The sequence below is a fragment of the Triticum aestivum genome, chromosome 7D, assembly GCF_018294505.1.
Source record: "Triticum aestivum cultivar Chinese Spring chromosome 7D, IWGSC CS RefSeq v2.1, whole genome shotgun sequence".
Classification (NCBI taxonomy): domain Eukaryota; kingdom Viridiplantae; phylum Streptophyta; class Magnoliopsida; order Poales; family Poaceae; genus Triticum; species Triticum aestivum.
This window is the reverse complement of record NC_057814.1, coordinates 623,723,386-623,744,938: the sequence shown is the minus strand read 5'-3', so window position 1 is coordinate 623,744,938 and position 21,553 is coordinate 623,723,386. Positions and strand designations below refer to the sequence as shown.

The window sequence follows — 21,553 nt, the reverse complement described above, 5'->3', positions numbered from 1 at the left end:
CAAAATCATAAAAACTAAAAATATTGCAAGCATGAATAAGAAAAACGGAACACCAGTGTCAAAAACAGAACACAGTTGGAGATGTAGAAAATCGAGTTATGTAATAATTGAGTTACTGTTAAGAAGTTTCAGGTTTTTGAATTACACAAGTAAGCTTACCTACATCAATTGTGCTCCATCAAAATACTCTTCTTGCTTCAGGAGATATAGAAATCTGATTAGTATTACACTAAAAATCATTAGAAGCAACAGATGTGACAATAAGCACTTGCGTTAACGAACAAACATCCATGCTACACAGACGGGACAATGAATCTGTTCTTATATGTATTTTATCAACAAAAATGTGACACTCTGTTTCCTCTTACTAACATATATGGTTTGAGCAGTGAAACCAAGCCAAAATGGGAACACACAAAATCAATGAATAAAAAAACTCACCACTGATACGCATGCTACTGGAACTATGTTAACATGGAGAATATAACTTGCTCAAAGATAAGTTTTCATTAAGTGCAGTGTGGAATGATGTTGAAGAGACAGGAGAAACGAAAATTGTGAGAAAATACCCGTTATGCTGACTATACCCATAAAAGGGAGAAATCATTGATAACTTCCATTGATAAGTACAAAGGTTATAACATTTATCTACTTCCAATTATCATGTCAATTTAAAAGGTATATTTGCATTTCATTTCTAGTCCAGACAAACAGTAAATGTCGGACGACGTGCTTATTTGTAACTAAACTAAATCTCCAAAATTATGAAAATGATAATAGGGAACTGGGAGCATGGTATGAACTTTGCCGCAAGTATCATAGCAGTACTACGGTAATGCTAAATGATAACAAAAGAAATATTGTAAGGAGTCAGCTTTGCTACTCAGCAAACATTATGAGACATATATTGTACGATACAGATGAATGAATAGACTAACTCGCCTTCGGTATTTGAAAATCTATCTTTAGACAGTCATCGAATAATAATTAATCCAGAGCAGTAAACTGATGTCAGCGCATCCTATTGCTATAATTTGTTAGTACTGCAAATAATGGTTTTTTCAGCAAAGTTGTACCATAGTATTGAGATTCTCTCATTTCTTAAATTAAATTTGGTTAATATTTATTAGGAGAGAATTTCTGTTAGCAATCTCAAAATTGATGTAGCTATTACAGGAGAGAATTGCTACGGTGTATACAAACATTCTAGCTGGAGAGAAATTCTGTCAGCAATCAATGCCCAGCAATAGTGGTACCAATTAATGTAGATGTAGGTACAGATTATACCTTTCTGGAGATCAGGTTAAGAGCATGACCATATTTCACATCCATGCTGCTAGTCCTTGCTGCTTTATCTCTCAGGATGCAGTATATGTACCAAGACTACACCGCTGGTGGTCATCAAAGTAGATTGAATACTTTGACATCTGCATCAGGCGCAATGCTTCATGGAGATCTCTCTGGGCAACAGTTTCTGAAAATCAGCATAGATGGAGCACTGTACAGACCTGCAGCAAATCAAGCAAATTCTTTGAGATTGCAGCACTTGGCAAACAAGAAAGAATCTGTAGGTTGTGGTACCTAAGCCTAATTAGACAGGCAGACCAGCAAGCACATGAGGGAACCCAAGCTTGGTTGTAGAGTTAAAGCACATGACAAGAATAGTGACCACCATATAGGCTGCCAAAGCTTGAACCCTAGCTAATCTGGACGGCCACAACTCAGAGCAGAAAGCAAGCAAGCACATGAGGGCTACGAAATCAGGAGAGAGAGAGATAGGTTAACCTGGACGGGCCCGGAGCTCCTACCGTTGCCAGAACACCTCAACCCCACAGTAGCTGCTGCACCATATCTGAGAGAGAAGGAAGAAGAGGAGAGGGTGAGAACCAGAGCAGATCGGAGAGGAGGAGGAGGGGATGAACTAACCGGAAACAGAGGCCCAACCCGATGCGCCCCTGCAAGGCTGCACCTCGTGGCCAGCGGGAAGCGGAACCACACGTGGGGGCGAGGGAGGAGACGGAGAGGAGCCGTCCGAGTCCACCGAAGCCGCGCCGGCGGCGGAGGCGGAGCACGAACCAGAGCAGCGCGGCCGCCTCGGCCTCCGTGAGCGCGAGCAGGCCGAGGAGGAAGCCCACCAGGAACCCCGCGGCAGTCATCCCGGGCGAGCTCCCGGCGGCGAAGGAGATGGCAGTGGGGTAGGGAGGCGTGCGCGGGGTAGGGTTTGGAGGGAGAGAGAGAGGGGCGAGGCGGGACGAAGAGAAGACGGGGCGGCGGGAGTGCGGGAGGAGGAGGCGGCTAGGTCATCTCAGAGGAGCCACTATGATTTATACCCTTGTGTGTGAAATGACGGAAATGCCCTCGGCGGGGCAGCGTAATTACAGGCGGTGGCAGGAACGAGACGGTAACTATTCATTATAGCAGTAACTTTTTTTGATCCAACGGCTGATATCGACCAGGAGCGAGATCCGACGGTCCTAAACGCATCAAACAATCGATCCGACGGCTGAGAGTGGCTGAGCTCTGAGAAGTCTCAGGTTCTCCCAACTAACATAGTAGTCTGATGCCTCGTTGGGCGTTGGGGCGTTGGCTCGTTGCCGTAGGGTAGGATTCCAACCTACGCATAGTAGGCCGCCACCCTAGAAAGCAATGAGGTGACATTTCAGGGAGTGGGCGCGCGGTGGCAGCCTGAGCCTGTGACATTTCTTAAGGTGCATTGAAAGGACTACACCGAACGAGAATCTTGATCATTTAAATTCGTGCAAAGGAATGGTTGCCCGTGTCCTGTACACAATATTTGCATGTCTGTTATAAACAAAAGTAAGAATGGTTGCCCGTGTGTGTACGTGCTACCGTGTTGGTATGTCTCTATCGCGTGTTGGTATGTCAGCCAAATATACGCGTCTTGCACCGGGCGTTCTTCATCAGACAATCGGCCAACGTGGTTGACACCATCCCATTTACCGCATCCACCATTTTTTTTTGCGAGTTTACTGCATCCACCTACAGAGAGGAAAACAACGAGCACGTGTGCCAACCGAAAAAGGCCATGGTTGTGCCTGTTGAAAATATGAGTGTCGTCACCGCGGTCGTTGTATGTTTTTTTTTCTTGTTGAGTTGTGCCTTCAGCATTAACCTCTTGTACTTCGCTCGTTTGCTACGGCGTGTATGTCATGTGGTGTGGATCTCTGTGTCAAAGTCGTTGGCTCTAGTGGTTTACTTTATATATATAACGGGGCAAAAGCCTTTTTTCGTAAAACTCACAAAAAGGCAACTCATCAGGTAATAGATGCTATAAGGACTACTACTGAAGGGGATAATAGACATTTTTGTTTGCTACATGGGTCGCAACCCCTGAGTCAACAAGCATGGGGGTGTGGTCGGAAAGTCCCCTCTGTAATGCTCGCACCGTTATCAGAGGAATTTTTTATTCCCATTCCACACTGGTAAGAACGCGATCCAACTTCTCGTATGTTGGATTCTCCAAAGCATTCGTCCAGGTAAATTTTCTGCCTATGAGATCAATCTCTCTCAGGTCAAGACTTTCAGTTATAACATTAAACATAAATGACCACCTTCCATCAAAGTTTTCATTATTTTTTTCCTCTCTCCTCCTAATCATATTGAAGTCACCCCCAACCAAAATGGATAATCTTTCATCCCTGCAGAGCTGCACCATCAGCCACCATAGCCCAACGAAAACCGTCAACTTTTGATGCAACATGAAATTTTACCGCAAAGTCCCCCATAATAACGTTAACTACCTCCAAGGTTTCACAATTAACCCTAAGTAAGATTCGGCCAGATCTACCTCACAGTGGTAAACAATGCCAATCAAAGTCTAAATCACCAGAAACTGTTTGGAGAAACTGCGAAGTACAATTATCTCTACCTGTCTCAAGCAAAGCGATACAATCTAGTTTGTGCTCGATAAAAGATTCCACCAGAAACCTACGTTTAGCCAAGTTCGCAAGACCTTTGCTATTCCAAAATATGCCTCTCAATCTTCATCATGTTTTTTTATTTTAATCTCGTTGGTGCATTGAAAGATTTTTGCAGATTGAGCGTACACATTCCTCTTCCACGTGCCTTTAGGCTATCCTGCACCACCCTAGGGTCCACATGACCAGGAACGTTGCCAAAGCTTTCAACTGGTTGTAGAGGAACCGCATGCTCCTCTGTATACAGAGCCTCATCATCCAACATGCTGAGAGGCACTAGATCTTGAAATAGGCTTTCTAGTGCCCAAACCCCAAGCGCATTAACTTCGCTATCATTCATAGGTTTTGACTGTAGTGATATTTCTAACCATTTTCATGGCCCTATCAGCCTCAAGGTCAAGCAGGCCGTTAACTGATTTAGCTATTTCCTTACCATTTGCTCCGAGAGAAACCCCCCCAACTTATCAGTGTTGCTAACAATTTCATTCTAAGAAAAATGCAAAACTAAACAACTGGTATTTATGGACATACCAGTAGTGGCTTCGATATCTCGAAGCTTGGCTGCCCGCATGGCGCACCCCACCGGCGGGTCATCCGTGTCTGGCTTGTCCTGAATCCGCTGAGTCACCCTCCTAGGGCCAGACGTCGGGTCCGGGATCCCTCCGAAGGTAATCACACCCTCTATAGTGTACCTTGCCAGGGACCAGCCTCCTACCAGGTTTCCGATTGGTCTTACTGGGCTCTGCTCCATGACCTGCAGCTGGGTCTACGGAGCCTACGATGAAGAAGGGGCAGGGTCCAAGACGCCTGCCTGGGACTCCCCATGTGTACCTTGGCCGCCTGCCTGGGACTCCTCTCGCAGTATGTCAGTTGAGAGGTTCTTAGGTCAACTGGCGGTGAAGGAGTGAACTGAGCTAAGGCCCCCTGCCTTGGGCTCCCTCCCCCAATAGGAGAGGAGGTAGGGTTCAGCACCAACCCTAGAATGGGCGGTGCCAAACGGACTGGCGACATCATTGGTGATAGCAGCGGCTCCTGCTCAACCGGGTCCTCTGCCTTCGACTCGGTTTCCCGAGAGGCGACTCGGTGCCGAAGCTGCCCTGTAAGATCTGAACCACAGCCTGCCATGGGAGTCGAAGAAGGCGCAATCCCCTTGTCAGCAAGCACATCTACTGTCTGAGTAGGCTGCCCTGTGGACTTAGAGATGTCATCTTGCTTATCATGATTCATGATGTCATCCTGATGCTCTCTATCTTCCTCAGACATATCATCCTTGTTGCCTTTAGCAACCTCTTTAGCACGAGATCATAAGTCATATCACCATAGGTCCATGACACATAATGAGGATCATAGTCCATCTCAAGCACAATGATAAGGGGTCGTGAATGGCAAATCGACATGTTATGTCCTTCCGATCAGCAAACCCAAACTCCAAGTGAGTAGAATATCATTAAGGGGCTGAGATGGGGGCCCTAGAAGCCGAATCCAAATAGATGAAGCCATGAAGGGGTATCCCCATTGGCTCCTGCTTTTTCCAATCGTCAAACTCGAGGAAACACGGATTGGCTGGCACCCGGCTAATGCCAAACTCCTAGAGGCGCACTCGATCTTCCTTCCTCGAAAAATCCACCTTATACACATGTTCCTCAATCTACACAAGGGACCACATGAAGCTGGCGGAAACCAACCTCCTCAACTGCTGAATTACCTGCTCCTCTGTCAAAGTACCACATGTGACCCGCACGATGCCGGTCCTCGAACTCTCCAAACGGGGTGTGCCGGACGTTGTGCTAGCAGTCTCAAAAAAACATCAGTCTATACTACCACTGACACCGTAAACCGTGACCACCGGTTTAGGTGCTAAGAGAAGTGGACACTCCCCCGAAGAATGCATCGGCTTCAAGCACAAGTCGAACAACTCCGTAGTGCATGTCACCGCAAAGTGTCCCGGTTCACCGCATCTGTAACAACACATTTTCTCTCTTACTAGCGCCTTATAGGTGCGGTCGTTTTCCGACTTTTGGCTTGCCTTGTCACCTGTTAAATCAAGTGCCCCTGTTGTTGCCGCTGTCTCCGCTATGGGCACTGCAGCCAGTACCCTCACCACGGCGAGCGCGGCTCCGGGAAGTGCCGGAATTGGTACTCCAGTCGCTGTGACATTAGGGGTCACCCTGGCCGATGGATGCGCCACCGTGGCCGACACGTCCGCCACCGGAGGTGGGCCACAACGAGGAGGTGGGTCTCGCCGTGGTTTTCGGCAGGCAGCTGTCCGGCCACGTCCGCCGCCTCCCCTGTGTTCACGGTATCCACCCCTTGGCTGGTACTAAGGTCCCGTAGCTCCCTCAACGAAATTGCCAGGCGGTCCAACAAAACCTAGCCTTGGCTAGGTCTCGACAGGAAATTAAGTACAAAAACTACTTCGTATAGCCTTGGCTATAAGAACGCCTTGACTCCCTCGACCGAAGCCACTGCTCGATTGCTTCCCGTACTCGACATTGTTGTATCGCTGTTTTGCCGACTTCGCCACAATCTCACTGTTCAAATTCGCCGGAATTCTGTCTGCCTGTTCTCCACCCATGGTACGTGGTTCAGTGCCTTCGAGCAGATTGATAAAGATAGAATCATACTGCTAATTTCATGTAATTTCACCATCAAAAGATGTTCTATTTGTTTGGTTACCAGTTGTTTTTGTCATGCCCATCGATCATGATAGTCAATTTGGTTTCCTGTAAACTCAAGCTTCCTCTTTCTCACGATTATCAAAATAACTCCATGAGGAAGTACAAAGACTATTTGTGATTTTTGTATATCCTTCAGTTGCTTGTTGTAACCTGAAGAATTGGCAAGCATTCATATGTAGCAGTCAGTCCTGTGTGTTTATTCATATGTAGCCTTTCTGGATTATCTATAGAACAAAAAGAAAGGAATACAGTTAGTTTGAAGACTGGGTCAAAGCCTTCAGGTAGCTGGTAACCATGACTACATCCACATTGACAAGTGTTGCAATCGGACGACCAGCAAGTTTTGATGTTGCTGGCACTGGCTTTTTGTTTTGCTACAACTGGCAAGTTTTCTTGCTGGATCAGTGAGATGTTTTGTTTGCGACCGTAGGCAGGAATGACACGTGTTTCCAGATGATTTTGCTGGCGCCGTCCTTTCAATTTGTTGGCACCGTCTTTTTGGTTTGCTACAAGCGGCAAGTTTTTTAGCTGGATCGGCGATTTGGTATGCTGGAACCGGCGACAGTTTTTTTTTCTTGCTGAACTGTGTTTATTTTTTGCTACCACCCGCGACACTGCTCTTTTTTGTCGCCGAATCTGGAAATATTGCATCGACGGCGACTACACACTGGAACCGGCCGATGGAGAGTCTGGCGGAGGCGAGCGGGGGAGAGAAAGGGGCGCCATTCGTTTACCGAGCGGGGGAAGGAGACGAGATCGAGGCTGTATCCAACGGTTCGGCCGACCAGCGCGTGGTACTCGCCAAATCGATATGGGTCCACCGTCGTCATGCCGAGAAGAGTTGGAATCGGAGTCGGACTCCGGCCAGCCGGCTCCCCGATCGATTTCTTTCATAAAAGCTACGTAAGCAGCAGCTGCATACCCACGAAACATCAGGACAGCCGGCGGGAGAACAACCATCTAACCCTAAGCGAGATCCAGCGCGGCGATCTCGCTCGATCGATTGGGATATGGAGGAGGTGGAGCATCGTCCATGGTGTGCTCCCATCCCTGGGCCCTTCTCGGCGAACGCCCAACGACTGCTGCTGCCCCTGCATCCGCATCCACATCCGCAGCCGCTGGCGCTGGCGCAGGAGGACTACGACGCGATCGACCGGTGGACGCGGGAGCCCATGTCGCCGTCGGGCGTCCCCGAAGAGCTATGGGGGCTGTGCTTCTTCGCCGCCCCACTCGACGACCACCAGTTGATGATGCAGGAGCCCGGCGGTGAGTCGTCGTCAGAGGTCCCCGAGGAGTCCCGGTGGCTGTTCAACGAAGACGACGCCGCTGTTCCTGCAGGCGTCGCTTCTCCGCCGCCGCCATCGTCTGCAGCAGATGCCCAGCTCCTGCAACCGCTGTCGCCACAGGAGGAGGTGGATTATGGTGTCGCCGAGTTGGACCAGTGGATGCACGATGGCGGCGAGCCCAGCAGAGCCGGAGGAGGATTACGACGCCTTGGAAGAGCGGTAGATGCAGGAGGGTGACGACGGCCAGCCCCAAGATTTCCCTAGATGCAGGAGTAATGTACTTGTCGAGTATCAATTAGTATGAACAATCCAATCATTCGATCGATCGACGAACAATGTACCAGATTTGTTGTTGTTCACATAAAACTGGGCACCGGCAGCAGTGAGTCGAATTGAATTGTTGTGTTAATCTTTCTAAATTAATAACTGTGTATTGTTTTGCATGAGGATTGAGGATAAACTAACAATCGACCACCGAACATCTATATGACAGGTTGTCTTGCTGAGCAGCACATCGTTGCATCTTATCTTGTCCGACGGTGTAAACTAGCTAGTTACTAGAGAGTGTTTCACCTTCTTCACCCTGGAGGACACGGGCAAAATTCGATAAAGGAAAAACACGACACGGCAAATTTAAGCGTAAATATAAGAGAAGTGAGAAGAAGAGGAAGAAGGTGGGACTGGGACCTGAGGGGCGTGGCGTCGCGTCACGCCTTTTATAAGCCGGAAGGCGCAGGCTTTAGCCCTGCGGGTAAAGGCTGGGCTCGCCCCCCGACTAGGCTTTCCCCCCGGCGCCGCCACCCCCTCCCGCCCCCCCTCCCCTTGCCGCCACCAGACGTACGCCAGCCTAGGAGGCTGCCGATGAAGGTGGCGGCGAGGCGGCGCCACCTTCGCGGCAGGTGGCGGGCGCGGGATGCGGCGGACGGCCTCCTCGGCAGCTATTGGGCAGCAAGGAGCCGGCAGGAGGTGGTCGTGGCGTGGGCTTCTTCCACTCCAGATCTGAAGGTCGTGCTTCTCTCCTCCTCTGCTCCACTCCCCCCTCTGGCGGTGTCCGATCTGTGGCTTTGGCTACCAGATCCGATGCTGGCGGGGTGATGGTGGTATAGGACTGCGTCTGGGGTAATCCCTTGCCCGGTTCTCCGGCCACGGCGGCGACGGCGCGTGCGCGCGTGGTTTTTCTCCCTGGAGGCGCCGCTGAGGACCTGTTCTATCCACCCCCGTCCCAGATCCCGGGTGAAAGCCCAAAACCCGTCCCGGGTTGGGCGGTGGCGGCGCCCTGCGCGTCGTTCTCTTCTTGGAGACGCCGCCTGGGACTCTCTGGTTCTTCGGGAGAGTGGCTATGAGGTTGGAGAGCACTCGTCGGCGGCGAGCCCAAGGGGTGATTTTTTTGTGTAGGGTGTGTGTTCCTGCAGGTGTATGCCTTGAAGGAGTGATGCTCTGCGGCGGCAAGGTCGTGGTGTGTCATGGTGGCTCTGCTCCTGAGCCGGGTCTGAGGGGATAGGGTTCCTCTTCCCGTTGACAGCTCCACGACGCGCACCGCAGATACCTCTCCCCTTGTGCGGACACTGGAGCGAGACCTGGTGCTTCCAACTTTCGCCCCTGGTGCTCTGCAGTGCTTCTTCGACGATCCTCCCGGCAGCTTTCCTTCTGTTTCTCGGTGTCCAAGGAAGGTGGCAGTGCAGCGGATGTGGTGTGTCTTCGGTGTGGCGAGGACCAATAGTTTTCTTGCTCTGGTGTGTCGGCCGGCGCCTGCTCTAGCTCTCGCGTGAGCTCCCAACGATCCGACGGTGCGGCGCCTTCGAGCCTAGGCGACAGGATAGGGTTCCTCTTCGGCGTTGGAAGACGGGTGCTCGTTTTGTCCGATGCTCCATGGTCAGGCGACCCTCGGTGCTTCCATGCTACTAACTGATCCTCGATGCTACTTTGTTTTCCTGTCTTTGGTCCCAGGGTGCAGCGGGCTTCGACATTACTTGCAGAATTTTCTCGTGTATTTTCTTGGTGTGCAGTAGTGTGCGTCTTCCAAAAAAGGCTGGGCTCGCCTCCCATTTCTCGCGTGATCGGGCGTTGGGATGACACATCATCATTCCACTCTCGAGCCGAGACAAAGTTTCAGTCAAGGACGATGCGGCAACAATCTGTCATAGGCTCGTCGGAGTCACCACCAGTTGGTAGGGCCGGGTGCTTCTATCAACGATACCGGGTGCGGGGTCCCCTAGATCATATGGGATGTTCGTCACCGTGTGTCCCGGCGACGCGTATCGATTAACACAGAGCGAACGCGTCATGTGTGTTGTGCACGGGGAATCCCCAAACATGAGCAGTCCTGAACGATTGCGCCCTCCCCAGGGGTGGAAGCCGCTTAGTTTATGCCAAAGTCACATGATTACAATCGGCAGCAACTAGTTCGATACAAGTACGAGGATGATTAAGCTAGCACGCAGTGCTATCTCCTCTTCGAACAAAATTCGCTAACAACCATCTTGAATTTTCTCTGTACGTATCAATTTTCTAGTTCCATTGAAGATAAAGAATGCGCGCACCAAGAGATAAAAGAATCCGTGCTAGCTTTTGTTTTTTCCCATTCGATCTAAAATGGATCGGGTTTCACTATCAAAAGATAACGGAACAACAAATATCTAAAGAAAGAACATTCAATGCAAAAACGAAAATACATTGAGGTTCAAAAGTGCCTTACACAATCCGTGCCAGATTTAACAAAATTCAAAACGGCCACATATCATCTCGATCTTGGAAAACTGACAAGAAGAGAAACATTGCAAATTGCAAACACTCCCCGTACTCTCCACCAATGCAAGTTTTTTTTTTCCGTTACTCTCCGCTGGCTCTTTGGCATCGATAGTGAGAATGTGTAGCTAATTCTGGTTTCCTAATCGACCGCTCCCACACTTGGAATTTCTATTGCGGCCCGATGGCACGCACTGGCCCGACCCGGTCCAGGATTTTCAGGCCGGGTCGGGTTGGGTCGTCCGGGCCGGGCTGCCCATGACCAGGTAAAATATAGACGTATTTTAGAGTGTAGATTCATTTATTTTGCTTGTATGTAGTTTATATTAAAATCTTTAAAAGGTCTTATATTTAGAAACGAAGGGTGTACAAAACAACTTGAGGCCACGAGGCGGAGAACAGGAGCACCCCCTGCAGCTGTTGCCGACGGAGAAGGTCATGGTGGCGGCAACGCGCACGACCCTCAACTCAACCGGGCCAAGGGCCACAAACGGCGAGGTGGCGGACAAGAAAAGATTATGGCCCATGCTGTCCTTTTTTTCCGCGGGGTGGCGGACAAGCAGAGCGGAGTGAGAGACTGAAGTGGGGAACAATGGCGCTGGAAATCGGCGGCGACGCCAAGAGGCCGCGGCTGCCGGCGGCAGCGGTAGACCACCTCTCGGCGCTGCCGGAGCCGCTGCAGCTGCGCATCCTCTCCTTCCTCCCGCTCAGGTCCGCCATCCTCGCCTCGTCCCTCTCCCGCGCCTGGCGCGGCCTCTGGGCGCGCCGCTGGGAGGACGACGGGAACCCTTCCCCCTCCCTCCACCACCACCTCCGCCCGCACTCCACCCCCTCTTCCAACAAGCTCCTCGAGGCCCTCGAGCTGCGCCAGTTCCAGGGCCGGCGCGGGCGAATCGACCGCTACTCCCTCGTCGTGGACACCCTCGCGATGCGCGCCCGCGGGCTCGACCGCTACTACCTCGTCGTGGACACCCTCGCGATGCGCGCCCGCGGGCTCGACCGCTACCTCGCCGCCGCCGTCCGCTGCGGCGTCGAGCTGCGGAGGACGCGTCCGGCGGACACGCCCCTCCTCTTCCACTTCCCGGCGGGGGCCGGACCCGCCCTCGCGCGCCTCTCGCTGCGGGGCATCGGGGTCTCCGGCCTCCAAGGCAGGGCCGCCCGGCCCTGCGCCGCCCTCGAGGCTGTCCTCCTCCACTCCGTCCGCCTCGACGATAGGGACCTGGCGAGGATGCTGGCGTTGTGCCCCCGTCTCCGCGTCCTCGGCCTGTGCTCCTGCACGGGCATCAGTCGTGTCGTCGTGATGGCAGTGATGGGGCTCACCAGCCTCAGGAGCGTCACCATCGTAGACTGCACCTGCCTCATCGGGGTGGACTTCACGGTGGTCTCTAGCCTCCGGTCCTTTCGCTACAGCGGTGGTTGTTTCTTCTATCTGCCCGGCGACGCCTTGTTCGCCGACATCGACATCCGTTTCGGCGTCAAGAAAAGCCGCAATGTCCTCATCTGCCAGAAGGTCTATTGACTATTGGATTCTTCAGAAGTTACCATGGATAATTAGCATACTCATATGTCTGAATTATGTTACGCTTGCACTTTATCAGGTGTTCAGTGAGTGATTCGAAAGCCGCATTTGCTCAAAACTCGCTACCCTCACCATCTGCAGCAATGTCCTCTTTGTATGTATGCATTTCTCAGCTGAACTTCAGTTTAGTTTGCGATGTTTGAAATCATGGACTGCTTGTTAACCTTGAATGCCATCTTAGGTTGTGTCTTCCTTGCTTAATGCAACCTCACATGCGGATCGGCCAAGATGGGTGGTGAATTCTTTCGGAGCATGACAGAACTACAGTTGATTATGTTAGAAATGAAGGCCCCTGAGCTTGCAAACATCTATGTGTTCCTCAAGAACACAGGCTGTTCTAATCTGGAGAGGCTTTTTGTGCAGGTTTAACACCCATTTATTTTTTTACAAATTTTATGGTTTTGGTTTCTCAGTATCCAGTCTGTCATTTTAGTGCATTGACATCTTTATTGTATTTTTATTTCATCATAATGCTTCTAAAGTGATCACAATTTGTGCTTGCAGCTCCCTACTGCACCGAGCGGGCTCTTGGTGGATTCGTTTGACTATGTGGGGTTAGAGCCACCACCGGATGTTTTGGAAAACCTCAAGGTGGTAAAGATTACGAATTTCAGTTGGAACCGCTATGAGCTGCAGCTGGTGTTTTTTTTGTTGAGGAAGACTAGCTCTCTTCATAAATTGGTACTGATTACTCCCAGTTTGGAGCCGTTGCATGTGCCCGGTATCCAGAAGGCAGACCTTTTGTTTCTTGCAGAAGCTGTGGCGAATGCAAAAGTAATTCTCAGTGTGTCTGACCATGCGGCAACCCAGCCATTTCATTCAGATGTCTCTGCCGACTTTTAGTTGCTAGTCAGAAGTGGAATTATGGCCCTATAGCTTGTAATATTGTCGCCCAACCTGCCTTTGGAGGCTTTCTGACTGTCGTGAGAAAGTAAATTTGTATGCTACAAGGATTAGCATGACATATTTTGGTATTGATCGTAGCAAGCTAATAATGATGCAGCTCATTAGGCTAATATATTCTAGAGATCTCTATATTCTACAGGGACTACTGCTGGAGAGGATAATAGATCTATTGTAGTGCTGCCATTCACAATTTATAAAATTAAAGCCTGCCCTTGAGTCATGAGTGGTTCGCATTTTTACAGAGTTCCCACTTGCAAGTGCCCTTGGGTGTTCATGTCTGTTGTCATGCATTTTTCTTGTGATGTAGTGGCGTGGAAGGAATGTTTGCTGGAAGTGAGGCTGTATTGCTAGAGGTGGTGTGGTGTCGTGCAATTCAGGCCATGTTATTAGGCTTGGTTCAAGACTGGGAGTCAATATCTATACTATGATTTATCTTTCGACATTTCTCTATGCTGTTTTGTATAGTCAACGATTGAGATTCCCTGTTTTTGATTGATCATATTATGACTGAGTTTGTTTCGTGAGCAACCTCTTTGCTCTTTCAGATATTGTTTGTTACATATCCTGCAACCTTGCTATATATTGCCCATGCTGTAGGTATGAACTATTTGTTGCACATTCATTTTGTCTTGAGGACTCAATATTATAAGTGAACTATCTGTCTTGTGATTTGTTTCAGCTGAACTGCTCTGAGGGACAACTTATATGCTTTAAGTCAAGTTGTGGTGTTAAACATAATTTTTAAGCTGCCAGATTATTCCAAAAGCAACCATTGCCTTGTATTACTGATTTAGTTGTTCTATTGAGACTTATACCTTCTGCTTTGCTTCTTTAGTTTTCCCTGTATCAAATCAATAGGCTCTCAGTGAATTTTTTTTAACAGTTTGTCTGTACAGCAATTCAGTGGCAATGCTCCATAAATAACCCTTTTGTGTCAACTTTTGTGCATGGATGTCCCTTCCCTTGCTTTTTAGGCTGTTTTCTTTTAGCAATTCCAGAACACCTTTATCTTATGCATAGTGCAGTTAACTTGTCATGACTCATACTGCAGTTAACATCATGTTTCTTTCTCCTTTTTTTTGGTCATCGATTAACAGGAGAAACATTTTGGAGGAAAGTGGCCGGGGAATCACGATTAACAGGAGAAACATTTTGTAGGAAAGTGGCTGAGGAATCTACACTAGATAAGGTTAATGCCATGAAGGTAATCTACACTTGGAGAAACATTATGGGCGTGTTTGGTTGCCCGCATGCAGCCCAACAACCAGGCCCGCGCGGGATGTGCGCGGCCTGTTTGGTAGCCTGCATACACTATTGGGCCTGCATCGCACGCTTCTTAAAGCACCTCAGGGCCTGGCTTACTGGGAACGCACGAATCGGCAGTTTCTCCAGGGCCAGGCCCGAGCGGTGCACGTGGGCGGGCGCGGCTGCACGCGCGCGGCCACCCTCGAGAAGCCGCGTTGCTTCCCGAAGCACCGGCATTTATTAGCCTCACCGCCCCTCACCGCTCCCTGTCCCCACTCTTCCCCACTCTCCCAACTCTCACCGGCGGCGGCAGATCGGAGCAGAGGAAGAAGACCACCGGACTCCATCACCGGCGTCGGCGGATCGGAGCAGAGGAAGAAGACCACCGGACTCCATCAATGGCGGTAAGCACTTCTCTCTCTTCGACATGCACTCTAGATTCGATCCACGGCGGAGGGGAATGGGGAATAGAGGTAGGTAAGCATAGGGGTAGTTCATACTAGTTCATAGCAGTTCATACGAGTTCATACATACAAGATCGGAATGCATAAGGTAGATTTCGGGATTGGGGGATAGGGGAATAGGGGGAAAGGGGGTACACAACGGACACCGGCTGACCGCGGCGGCCGTCACCGGCGTGCGGAGCGGCTAGTCGAGCCACTGGCCTTCATCTTCTTCTTCATCGTCGTGCGGGCTGGCGGGTCGTCCTCGGCGGAGTCGAGGTCGATCTGCCAGGTAGGGCGGACTGGCTCCGGCGCCCTAGCTGGCATGTGCACCGCCTCTTCTTCCTCCTCCTTAGGCTCCCCGCCGATGACCGCCGCCGGCGCGATAGCCGTCTCCCAGTACACTGCGGCACGGCGGTCATTAGGAGCCCAGTAGGTCTTGTATTTGCACCACTTCTTCCTCTGTTTAGGGTCATCGGAGACGGCCTGATTCATGGCCCAGCGAATGATGTCAACTGCCATCGCGCCCTTCGCTGGGTCAGAAATCAGCGTCTTCAACTCTTCTTTAGTGGCCTTCATGAGCACGGCATTAGATTCGTTCTGCATGTCTGGCATGGAGCCGAAGTTCGAGCACACCTCCATGGTGTTCTCGAACTTGGTCCGGTCACCAGCCGTCCACCCGAGGAAGAAGGCCCTCCAGCCAATACCCCAAGGGAAGGGGTTGGCATTGGAGCTGGAGCTAAAGCTCATGGCGATGGGGAGGAGGAAGGTTGACAGTGAGAGAAGAGAGGGGGTGGGTAAATAGTGGTGGGCAGGGTGAGTAAATATAGGGGGGATGGAGAGGAGGAGAAGAGTGACAGTCATGCCGTTTTAACTACAAGCTCTTGAATTAGCCATGAACTCTGTGCAATGCCTGACTCCATGACTTGTGTGCAGATCGAGGATAACAATGAGATGGGCATGGAGGTGCTCCCGGCCATTGACAGCAAGGGAAAGCAGCCCCTTCACCCAATGCCCGACGAGGTTGAGCTGCCGCCCACCGCCGAGGAAGACCCCAAGACGCCTGAGGGTGGAGACGACGAGGGCATGGAGGAGCCCCCCAGCAACAAGCACCGCAACTACGGCCACTACCACCAGGAGGATGGCCCAACTCACTTCTGCAAGGTCATCCTTGCACCGAAGCTTGAGTGCATCCCCATGCCCATGGACTTCACCAAGCACTTCGTCGTGGTGCCGACGGAGTTCAAGCTCAGGAACAACACCGGCTGCTCCTGGAAGGTGGCGGTCAAGCTGATGAACGGCAGGGTGACCCTGGATCAGGGTTGGGCCACCTACGCAGCCGTTCATCAGATCAAGATCGGCTACATGGTGACGTTCAAGCTCCTCACTCCCGACACCCTCAAGGTCATCATCTTCGACGACGATGGCATTGAGGTCGTCAACAAGTGCGGGAAGCACGACGAAGCCTTCGCCGCCAAGGAGTAGGGCCGGGCCACCTCTTTCGAGCGTACTATCGAGTCTGCTTTGAACATGTTTATGGTTTATGCGTTGAACTGTTATATCTGTGGTACTGCTTATATCTGAATTATGCTAGTTGATGCTCTGTTTATACTCTGATGTGCTTATGATGTGTGCTGCCGAAGTGTGGTGGTAACCTCACCAACTAGCCAAAGAGGTTACCACACATCAGGACTTGCATACAACCAAACACCATGCCTTGGGTTTGTGGACTAACATGCAGGCAACCAAACACCAGGCAGTGTGGTTCAGCCCATGCAGGTAAGAGGGCATGGAGGCAACCAAACAACATGCATATGGTGCATTTGAGGCTGCATTTGCATAGCCAGGTTGGGTGGAGAAGTGTATGCAATGCGGGTACTGTAGCGCACGGCAACCAAACACGCCCTATGTTGTACGGTTACTCGAGGCCGTTGTTGTGGTTGATGAGTTCCAGTTCAAGCCGCTTGGTAATTTCTGATCCTGCGGGGGTTCCTTCTTCTGTGTATCTCTTGATGCAACTCGATTGACCACAGCCGTGCAGTGCTTGAATTCTTTCCATCCAGGTTACTTTGCTGTGGACACTGATTGTCACCCTGCGTCATTCTTATGGCAAGGTGGGACCCAAGTGAACCGTAGAAAAGCTTGGATTATGTTTGCTTGTAGGGAGAAATTTAGAAATGTAGTGATGCCATACAACACACCAATGGCCAAAACGCCTTTTTGTGGTTATTGTTACATAGTAGCCTTTTTGTTGTAGTAGTTGCAAACAGGGTTCTTCATAGAAGGAAGAAAAAACAGATGTCCATGTTGGTTATGGTTCAGTGAATATCCAGTCCAGTGCACTGAGCTTGGAGACATCTATGTGTTCCTCAAGAACAGCGGCAGTTCTAATCTGGATTTCTTCTCCATTCTTGATTAGACAGATATGATCAGATTTGCCTTGATTTAATATCCATTCTTGATTATTATAACTTCGTATTTCGGCTCCGATATTTGGGTTTTATTTGGCCAACTTGATCTATTTATCTTGCAATGGGAAGAGGTGCTTTGTAATGGGTTCGATCTTGCAGTGTCCTTTCCCAATGACAGAAGGGGCAGCAAGGCACACATGTATCATTGCTATTAATGATAAAAAGATGGGGTATATTCCTACGTGAATAGATCTTGAAGACATCATGTCATCGTTCGTATTGCCTTACTTCATTTTTCAATCAACTTAATACACTAGATGCATTCTGGATAGTGGTCGATATGTGGAGTAATAGTAGTAGATGCAGGCAGGAGTCGGTCTACTAATCTTGGTCGTGATGCCTATATACATGATCATTCTCTTAGATATCGTCATGATTATTCGCTTTTCTATCAATTGCCAAACAGTAATTTGTTCACACACCGTTGCTATTTTTGGAGAGAAGCCACTAGTGAAATCTACGGCCCCCGGGTCTATTTTTCTATCATATACTTTTAGATCTATATTGCCATTTGCTTTTTCCTCTATTTGCACTTTTTATTTTCAGATCTATATTATCAAAAAACACAAAAATATCTCGCTGAGTTTTATTTGCCGTTCTACCATTTGCAATTATCAATCTATCTATATACCAATCAACTACCTAGGCACCCCAAGATAATATTCAAGAAGTATCAAGCAACTAAGCTTGGGGATGCCCCGGGTGGCATCCCCTCTTTCTTCTAACGACCATCGGTATTTTACTTGAGACTATATTTTTATCCGTCAAATATTATGAGTTTTGCTTGGAGCGTCTTGTATGATATGAGTCTTTGCTTGTTTTGTTTGTTAATTTGTCACAATCATCCTTGCTGAACACACCTATTTGAGAGAGCCAAAATTATGCTATGATTTGTTAGAATTGCTCTTTATGCTATCCTTCAAAAATTAGAGCTATGTAATTGCTCTAGTACTTCACTTATATATTTTTGACCATGGTGTGCTTTATTATTTTTAAAGAAATTCTCTCATACTTCACTTAGATTAATTTGAGAGAATAAAGTTTTATGCTCATGTTCTTCACTTAGATTTGTTTGAGCCTATCAAAAGCAACATATGAAACTAGTCGCAATATGATAGATATTCAATGGGGATATAATAAAAAAATTCATGAAGATCATTGGACAAAATAAACTTGATTCTTTGTAATAGTTTTGAGATATGGTGATAGTGATATGTGAGCCATGTTAATGAGTAATTATGTTTTAGTAAGAATATTGATGTTAAGGTTTGTGATTCCCTATGCAAGCACGAAAGTCAATAGTTATGCAATGAAATTACATCCTACTTGTGGTGCATTATTTGGTGTTAGTTATGCTGAATGCTCGCTTATGTGAATTTTTTTGTTTTTTGGTTGGTCGCTTCTCAATCTATTTGCTAGCCTCCACTTGTACTAACTAGAAATACTACTTGTGCATCCAAAATCCTTAAGCCCAGTTTTGCCATATGAGTCCACCATACCTACCTATATGCAGTATTCCCTTACCGTTCTAAACAAATTTGTACGTGCCATCTCTAAATTTCAAAATAAACTTCTGTTTTGTGTGCCCGTACCGCTCATGAGGCGGTGAGGGGTGGCCGATATTTTTCCATGCTAGATGTGTTATTCTCAAGATGAGTGTTTATTCACTTGTCATTGCATGAGAGTGCGGCAAAGGTATTCGGGATGCCCAGTCCCGAAATGAAAAATGAATTTACTTTATGTTGTCAAATAATAAATTCCTTGGAAAGTGTTGGTATGGAGGGCACCCGTGGATACGGTTAGCCATGGATTGTGAAAGAATGGTGGAAAAATGAATAAACTTTGTTTTCTGTTTGGAAACCGCCTATGATGCATCTAGCATGGAAAGTATTGGAAACTCTAAGTCGTTTTCGTTGACGGGAAAAGTATGCCTCCCAAAATTATTTTTATCTCTCAATTTAAGCCTTGAGCTCTGGCACCTCTACAAATCCTTACTTCCCTCTGCGAAGGGCCTTTCTATTTACTTTATGCAATTTTATTTTTATTTGAGTCTCCATCTTCTCTTATAAAGCACCAACTAAGGGGCACTATGATCGTACTTGAGCATTGGTTGTAGCTAATATGCGAGTGTGTTTCATGAATGGATCAATGATTGAGCATGATGGGCTAGGGATAACTTGCTTTAGTATTGATATTTTGAAAGACATGGTTGCTTGTTGGTATGCTTGAGTATTAAAGTCTTCATGTCAAAACTAGACTATTTCTTTGAGCCATATAAAAGTCCAAATGTCCATGCTATAAAGAAAAGAATATGTGATGAACATGATAGGCAGCACTCCACATCAAAAATTCTGTTTTTATCATTTACCTACTCGAGGACGAGCAAGAATTAAGATTGGGGATATTGATACATCTCCAACGTATCTATAATTTTTTATTGTTCCATGGTGTTATATTATCATTCTTGAATGTTTTACAAACATTTTATAATAATTTTATATCATTTTTTTGGACTAACCTATTGACATATTGCACAGTGCCTGTTTTTTGCTTGTTTTTTACATCGCAGAAAATCAATACCAAACGGAGTCCAAACGCAGCGAAATTTTTTGGAGATTTTTTAGGCCAGAAGACACAGGATGGGCTAAAGAAGTACCAGAGGGGGGCTCCGAGGGGAGCACAACCCACTAGGGTTGTCCCCACCTTGGTGGCCTCCCGCACCATCTCTTCTCTCTATAAATACCCCCATACTCCAAAAACCCTAGGGGAGTCGACGAAATTTTATTCCAGCCGCCGCGAGTTCGAGAGCCACAAGATCCAATCTAGAGCCCTTTTCCGGCACTCCGCCGGAGGGGAACACGATCACGGAGGGGTTCATCATCCCCATTGGTGCCTCTGCGATGATACGTGAGTAGTTCACCTCAGACCTATGGGTCCGTAGGCAGTAGCTAGATGGCTTCTTCTCTCTTTGTTTCTCAATACAATGGTCTCTTGGAGATCTATTTGATGTAATGACTTTGTGCGGTGTGTTTGTTGGGATCCGATGAATTGTGAGTTTATGATCAGATTTGCCTTGATTTAATATCCATTCTTGATTATTATAGCCTCGTATTTCTTCTCCGATATTTGGGTTTTTTTTGGCCAACTTGATCTATTTATCTTGCAATGGGAAGAGGTGCTTTGTAATGGGTTCGATCTTGCGGTGTCATTTCCCAGTGACAGAAGGGGCATCAAGGCACGCATGTATCGTTGCTATTAATGATAAAAAAGATGGGCTCAATTCCTACATGAATAGATCTTGTCTACATCGTGTCATCGTTCTTATTCCATCACTCCGTTTTTCCATGAACTTAATATATGGCCCCGGGTTTATTTTCCTATCATATACTCTCAGATCTATATTGCCATTTGCTTTTTCCTCTATTTGCATTTTTTATTTTCAGATCTATATTATCAAAAACACAAAAATACCTCACTGAGTTTTATTTTCCATTCTTCCATTTGCAATTATCAATCTATCTATTTACCAATCAACTACCCGGGAGGGATTGACAACCCCTCTTATACGTCGGGTTGTGAGTATTTGTTATTTGTGTGCAGGTACCTTTTACATAGTGTTGCGTGGTTCTCCCACTGGTTCGATAACCTTGGTCTCAGCACTGAGGGAAATACCTATGGTAGATGTGCTGCATCATCCCTTCCTCTTTGGGGAAATGCCCACATAGTTCAAGCGACTTCAACCCCACAAGGATGGAAATTCAGATTCTTGATTTCCTTTTGAAGTATGCAACACATAAACAATTTCACTATGTCTTGAGAATTTTAATAGCTATCACTAAAACATAGGATTTAACATCGCACATATCTATGAATCATAAGGAACCTCTCATTCTATGGACTTGCAGCTACTTAGGGTGGAAGTACATCCCAGTGCATCGTTGTGAATCAATGGACGACAAAGCCATTTTTTCGAAAAGGAGGGTGTACCCCCGGTTTCTACATCTGGCGATGCATGCAACCATTTTATTAATTATTCACAAAGTCCTTACAAGGTAATACATCAGTAAGCCTGAAGCCACCATCTTGGCAACACCTGTCGCTACTCCTATCCTCTTGAAGAAGGGGTGCCGAATGTACGAGCCTAATACCAAACAAACATCGCACCAACATCTAACATCTAATGCCGGATGCCTCATCCAAGCCACAATACTTGGACTGGGTTACAAACCGGTCCGGCGCACTTTCAGTGGGCACCACATGCG

The 21,553-nt window shown here is 48.1% G+C and overlaps 2 protein-coding genes across 3 annotated transcripts in view; one reads left to right on the top strand and one right to left on the bottom strand.

The window, feature by feature from the left end:
* Positions 1 to 248: 248 nt before the first annotated feature.
* On the bottom strand, positions 249 to 2,279 carry LOC123166908 (uncharacterized). Its single transcript, XM_044584727.1, has 3 exons — positions 1,927 to 2,279; positions 1,786 to 1,852; positions 249 to 1,508 (listed from the first exon to the last, which is right to left on the bottom strand). Exons 1-3 carry the CDS (start codon positions 2,154 to 2,156, stop codon positions 1,482 to 1,484), a joined length of 324 nt encoding a protein of 107 aa, XP_044440662.1. The 5' UTR covers positions 2,157 to 2,279; the 3' UTR covers positions 249 to 1,481.
* An 8,802-nt stretch (positions 2,280 to 11,081) lies between these two features.
* LOC123168826 (uncharacterized) overlaps positions 11,082 to 21,553 on the top strand; it is a 47,283-nt gene continuing 36,811 nt past the window's right edge. The window contains exons 1-4 of one of the 2 annotated variants that reach the window (XM_044586692.1): positions 11,084 to 12,157; positions 12,246 to 12,320; positions 12,408 to 12,589; positions 12,731 to 14,085. In XM_044586692.1, the coding sequence (XP_044442627.1) occupies positions 11,240 to 12,157; positions 12,246 to 12,260 (933 nt within the window). In that variant the 5' untranslated portion in view covers positions 11,084 to 11,239 and the 3' untranslated portion in view covers positions 12,261 to 12,320; positions 12,408 to 12,589; positions 12,731 to 14,085. Of the gene's footprint in view, positions 12,158 to 12,245; positions 12,321 to 12,407; positions 12,590 to 12,730; positions 14,086 to 21,553 lie in introns of those variants that run through there. The other variant, XM_044586693.1, reaches the window with a different exon arrangement.

Coding starts and splice junctions, on each gene's coding strand:
- LOC123166908 (XM_044584727.1), bottom strand. CDS start 2,156: ATGACTGCCGCGGGGTTCCTGGTGGGCTTCCTCCTCGGCCTGCTCGCG. Junction 1,853..1,926: donor GGGTTGGGCCTCTGTTTCCG/GTTAGTTCATCC, acceptor CTTCTCTCTCAG/ATATGGTGCAGCAGCTACTG. Junction 1,509..1,785: donor GGAGCTCCGGGCCCGTCCAG/GTTAACCTATCT, acceptor GATTTGCTGCAG/GTCTGTACAGTGCTCCATCT.